Genomic DNA, 5,259 nt, shown 5'->3' on the forward strand with positions numbered 1-5,259 from the left:
TGACTGAAAGTGACTGAAATATTTGTTTGCCAGAGGAAACATCTATCGCATCATGACCTCAACTTAATGATTGCAGAAATGTAAAAAACAAGATGGTGATTACGGTTCATTTTTGATGATGACAACGAATTTGACATTTAAGGTCCATTTGAAAAAAAATGATAGGGTACAGGTCTAATAGGTGTGATTCACTGTGGTAAATGTCACTGCTCAGACATACAGCTACAACAAGCATGTTCCTCTCAGTAATAACAGAAGGTTCTTTACCTGGACAATGTCTCCCCCCTCAGGCTGGAATGTTTTTTACACTGTGGAAAGAAAATAAAACGAAGCTACCCATATGTACATGTATGAAAGCTTATATTTCATATATCCAGTCATCATTATCTAATTTCATGACAGTTTATTTTGTTCCAATCCTGTACATGCTGTGCAATTTATTGTGTACACTTCTTGCCCGTTTGTAACATTTAAACAACTTCATTTTGATATGGTTCTGTTTTCATTACCTGCAATCTGAATGTCGACAGGTATGTCCTTGCAAATAAAATTGCAAATACCTCTCAGATTTTTGGTAACTGAGTGTGTTGTCTCTCTATTACTGTTGCACACTGAATAGTAATTTTGAAATTTTTGTCTATGTTTATTATAGTTTAATTATTCTTTTTGTCTCCTATATCCTATATATCTTCCTGTTTTTTGTTATTGTTTTTTACTTGTAATTATTTTTTATGGATGAGGATTAAGTTAAGAATTTCACTGTATAAAGTGAGTGATTTTTCATATATATGAGAATAAAGCTTTTGTCTTTACTGTACATTATGTTCACTGTGCCTCAGATTGTTGCACTGCCTCTACAGTCTACTTATAATTATACTGAATGTGAACCATAGGGGATCGTCTTATCTTATCTCATCTTCTTTTATCTCATTCCATCTTTATCTTCTCACAGTAAATAAAAAGTTTTCAAATCCATGATCATACTAAGAATAATGAAACATTATTGCAGAGGATAAAGGAAACTTGTTTTAACCTCCTGCTCCTACTCACTGTGGAACTGGTACAGTAGTCGTAATGATGAAATATTAGATAGCATAAGGTTTTGCATGTGGTATTTTATGTGGGGATATATAATGTTTAGAGCCAAAATTGAATTTACGAAGGTATTAAAAACAGATTGACACATTTTACGCCAGGGCCTCAAGATGAAGTAGGCTTATGATTAAATTAACAGAGACCAGTCAGAGCCTGGGGTTTTTCGGGCCCCTGGAGTTCTGGTGCCTTGGAGCAGTTTACCAATTTGCCCAGGTGGTAATCCAGCCTTCATTATGGACCTTTCTCCACAGCTGACATTTTGACACCATACACAGATATCGTTAAAGGAAAAGCGATGAGGCATGTGTTACTATAAATATAAATTGTGGTTCAATTGCATCTAAGTGGCTCTGTAAGCCGTGTCTGCAAGCCGCCATTCTTAATGTTCGTAAAAACGCCCACGCTTTTCTCAGTATGACAAGTCTGCCCGCCTCGAGAATGGTCTCTTCGCAATTACGCTTTAAACTGGAGTGTGAGAAATTACTCATTTATACTAGTACTACTGCGTGTAAGGTGGATATTTTCCCCCTCGAAATATTATACTTGAATCCTTCTCTGGAAGGCAGATGGACAAAGTAGAGAGTCTTACTAATACAAACACTGAAGTAAAGTGTCAGTATCTCAAACCTGTATTCAAGGACGTGTGAGCTGCGTACAGCGCTGCACCGGCTGCGCAACTCAGCGCTTGTGAAGTTTGCTGTGTGTACCCTGCTGGAGCTGGTCCAACTCAACAGAGAGCTACCCGTAGATAGCTAACCTAGCCCTGCACTAGCTAGGTAGACCTACAATGAGAGATATTCTGCAGGAGGCGAATAATAATTAAGTGGCCGACCTATTGATATAAACACGTAAGTGGTAAAAAGTGACTTTACTATCCTACTAAAGGTTTAATAGGTAGCTTAACCTTAGCACTAGGTAACGTTAGCTAAACAAAACCAGCATGATACACCTATGAGGCTCCGAATTAGCCATCACCTTACCTACACAACTTGGACGTGTCAGTACTGTACTGATGATGTAGACCATGCTATCTTTCTGGCTCAGTTTAATGTCTCTGTTCGGTTTTTTGCTAACTAGCAGGGTTGACAATTTGCTTCACTACCGTTAGCTAACCACACACGTTAGCTAGCTATAACGTCAGCTATCAACAACAACATTGACCTGGTGTGTTACCAGCTCAGGACAAATACTCTCTCTTTCCAAGTCTGGTGTTTATACTTGTTATTCGTTCATCTGTTGCCTTTGTCTCGACAACTTCGAACGCTGGAGTGGAAGAATAAGTGTCTCTTTTATATATTTGTCTCCTTGCAGAGTAGGCCATCCAAATGGTGATCATGTCAGGCACAGCCACTGTGCTGCAGCAGTTTGTCAGTGGACTGAAGAGTCGAAATGAAGACACCAGAGCAAAATCTGCCAAAGATCTGCAGCACTATGTGACTACAGAGCTTAGAGAGGTAAGGCAAACATAAACATGGATGTAATAGAAACTTGTCATGAGGATATCATTCAAATACACTGAATACTACATGAGTGTTGTTGCCACAAGAGCTGTAGAGTGATTGGCTGCTGACACTGTTTCAGGAGTGGACATTAATCCACACTTCTTCTCTTCTCCAGAGATTGTAGACTTTTTAGATATGTAGTTTTTCTTGCTTTGTCATAGTCGGTACAAGTTGCGGTCGCTCTCCTACTTACTGGTTTTTGAGATACTGGTTTTGTGCCTTCCACAGTTAAGCCAAGATGAAGCCACTACATTCTATGATGAGTTAAACCACCACATATTTGAACTGGTATCCAGCTCTGATGTGAATGAGAAGAAAGGAGGCATTCTTGCCATTGGTAAGGTGTAAACACGAACGTGCCAAATTTTAAAGTTTATTTTTAAAAATATTTAATTAATGAAATCAGCTTGAAACAGCTTAGTGCCCTTTGTGTATATCACATGAAATAGTACATAAAAGTATACACTGTCTATATGTTAAACAGTATATAACTGACTTAATTTTTTCCAGTGAGTCTGATTGGAGTTGAGGGAGGAAATGCCACCAGGATCAGCCGTTTTGCCAACTACCTGCGTAACCTGCTCCCCTCCAGCGACCCTGTGGTGATGGAGATGGCCTCTAAAGCCATGGGCCACCTGTCTATGGCCGGGGACACCTTTACGGCTGAGTATGTGGAGTTTGAGGTGAAGAGGGCCCTGGAGTGGCTGGGAGCAGACAGGAATGAAGGCAGACGGCATGCTGCAGTAAGTGAGGCAGCTGGGACTTTGTTTGTTGTTGAAATACCACTACTTTTTGGTGGTGTATACATGAGCTGGAGATGAGGGCTGATGATAATTCGACTCAGGACTGTTGCATTGTCTTCTTGTATTTTTATTTTCACTTTAGGAAGCTGCAGTGGGCTTATTTGTGATTAATCTAGCTTTTCCCTTGTAGAAACCTCACTCATTGCTGTTGAGCAGACAGGTTTTTTTGCTTATAGTAGGACCAATATCCTTTTGGATTAAGGCACTATTACTACTGTATACATGTGTATTCACTGTCTCCAAATAATTTTTAAATACATGATTTTATGAATATGAGCTTTTTTAAATTCCAGATGTTATTAATAGATTGCAGTGATTAGTAAAACTTTCTGTGAAACACCTGCACTCCATTTATATGTATGTACACCAAACTATTTGACACAAACTTAAGAATGCTACTATTAACCTTAACATTTTGAGTTGTCTCTTTGCCTCCAGAGATTTTCTGTCAGTATCTGTAATCAGCAGATAAAACAGGGCAAATTGATGGTTTCTCCGTTAGTTGGTTCAGTCAGACTGCGAAACAGAACAGTTGTTCTGTTTCGCAGTCTGACTGTGTGGTTTAGATTGATTAGCCAAGTACAAGTTTTTATACATTTACCTAGTGCAGCTTTTATTAGAAGGCACTCTATGGCTACGTTATGTACACTAGTAATACAGTCATGATGTGGACAAAACAGTAATGTGAGCAGGGTTGAACCCAAGTGAACAGCACACACTGCATGTTAATCCATTCCTAATCATTGTTAGAGTAATCATAATTGCAGTAAGAATTCTAGAGTACTTTAATTTGAGTGATACAATTTTATCCAAACACATAATCTTTGACAGTCTTTTCTTTGACTTAATTGCTTGACAGCGAATGTAGAAGATATTCTGCTTAGACATTCTGCATTGTGTTTTCCATTGTTTTGCCATTTACATTTACCAGGTAGTACTTAAGTTGTCAGTAAACATAGTGGTTAACTATGTGGTTAAACATAGTTAAACAAACAGTTCACAGCTCACACTTTTATTGTAAAATTCACACAGAGACAGTCAAAATGTTACATCTAGCTAGAAACTGTTTTAGAAGAGAGACTGGATTTTAAGCTAAGGTTTAATCAGCAGAAAGAGAAGAGATAATGATTACCAGGCTTGCTTCAAGGACAATGTTAAAAAATTCACGCATAGACAATTACTGAAGGGTGCAGCAATGCACCCAAAATTTATTTCCAGTTGTACATTTTTTAAATTATAGGATTGAACTTTACACCCCAGGAATAATATGACAACTGTCTATTTTCTAATAATTATATGAACTCTTCCTGTTTATTTACACTGTAAAGAAGTAAACCTAAGAGAGACAATTGAGGACTAGACACAGAACGGTTTCCTGTACATTTCAGGTGTTGGTGTTGAGGGAGCTGGCTGTGAGTGCACCCACCTTCTTCTTTCAGCAAGTGCAGCCCTTCTTTGATAACATATTTTACGCAGTATGGGATCCCAAGCAGGCAATCCGAGAAGGGGCTGTGTCGGCCCTGCGAGCCTGTCTCATCCTCACCACACAGAGGGAGACCAAGGAAATGCAGAAACCACAGTGGTACAAAGTAGGACATTCCAAATCACATTTTATGTTTTTAATGAAGTATTCTTCCTGAGTATGTGTTGTATTTGCCAGGCGAAATCTTATGACTTTGTAATGGGCAACATCAGTGTTTTTTCTTTTCTGTAACAGCAAACCTTTGAGGAGGCAGAAAAAGGCTTTGATGAGACTTTGGCCAAAGAGAAAGGAATGAATCGTGACGACAGGGTCCATGGTGCTCTTCTGATCCTGAATGAGTTGGTTCGCATCAGCAGCATGGAAGGGGAGGTGAGTT

At 38.8% G+C, this 5,259-nt stretch overlaps 1 protein-coding gene across 3 annotated transcripts in view; it reads left to right on the forward strand.

The window, feature by feature from the left end:
- The first annotated feature begins 1,436 nt into the window (after nucleotides 1-1,436).
- mtor (mechanistic target of rapamycin kinase) overlaps nucleotides 1,437-5,259 on the forward strand; it is a 99,811-nt gene continuing 95,988 nt past the window's right edge. Inside the window, exons 1-6 of one of the 3 annotated variants that reach the window (XM_040152248.1) lie at nucleotides 1,437-1,943; nucleotides 2,407-2,549; nucleotides 2,826-2,934; nucleotides 3,108-3,340; nucleotides 4,789-4,989; nucleotides 5,118-5,252. In XM_040152248.1, the coding sequence (XP_040008182.1) occupies nucleotides 2,421-2,549; nucleotides 2,826-2,934; nucleotides 3,108-3,340; nucleotides 4,789-4,989; nucleotides 5,118-5,252 (807 nt within the window). In that variant the 5' untranslated portion in view covers nucleotides 1,437-1,943; nucleotides 2,407-2,420. Of the gene's footprint in view, nucleotides 1,944-2,406; nucleotides 2,550-2,825; nucleotides 2,935-3,107; nucleotides 3,341-4,788; nucleotides 4,990-5,117; nucleotides 5,253-5,259 lie in introns of those variants that run through there. The other 2 variants (XM_040152249.1, XM_040152250.1) reach the window with 2 other exon arrangements.

This window comes from Xiphias gladius, chromosome 18, assembly GCF_016859285.1.
Source record: "Xiphias gladius isolate SHS-SW01 ecotype Sanya breed wild chromosome 18, ASM1685928v1, whole genome shotgun sequence".
Taxonomy (NCBI): domain Eukaryota; kingdom Metazoa; phylum Chordata; class Actinopteri; order Istiophoriformes; family Xiphiidae; genus Xiphias; species Xiphias gladius.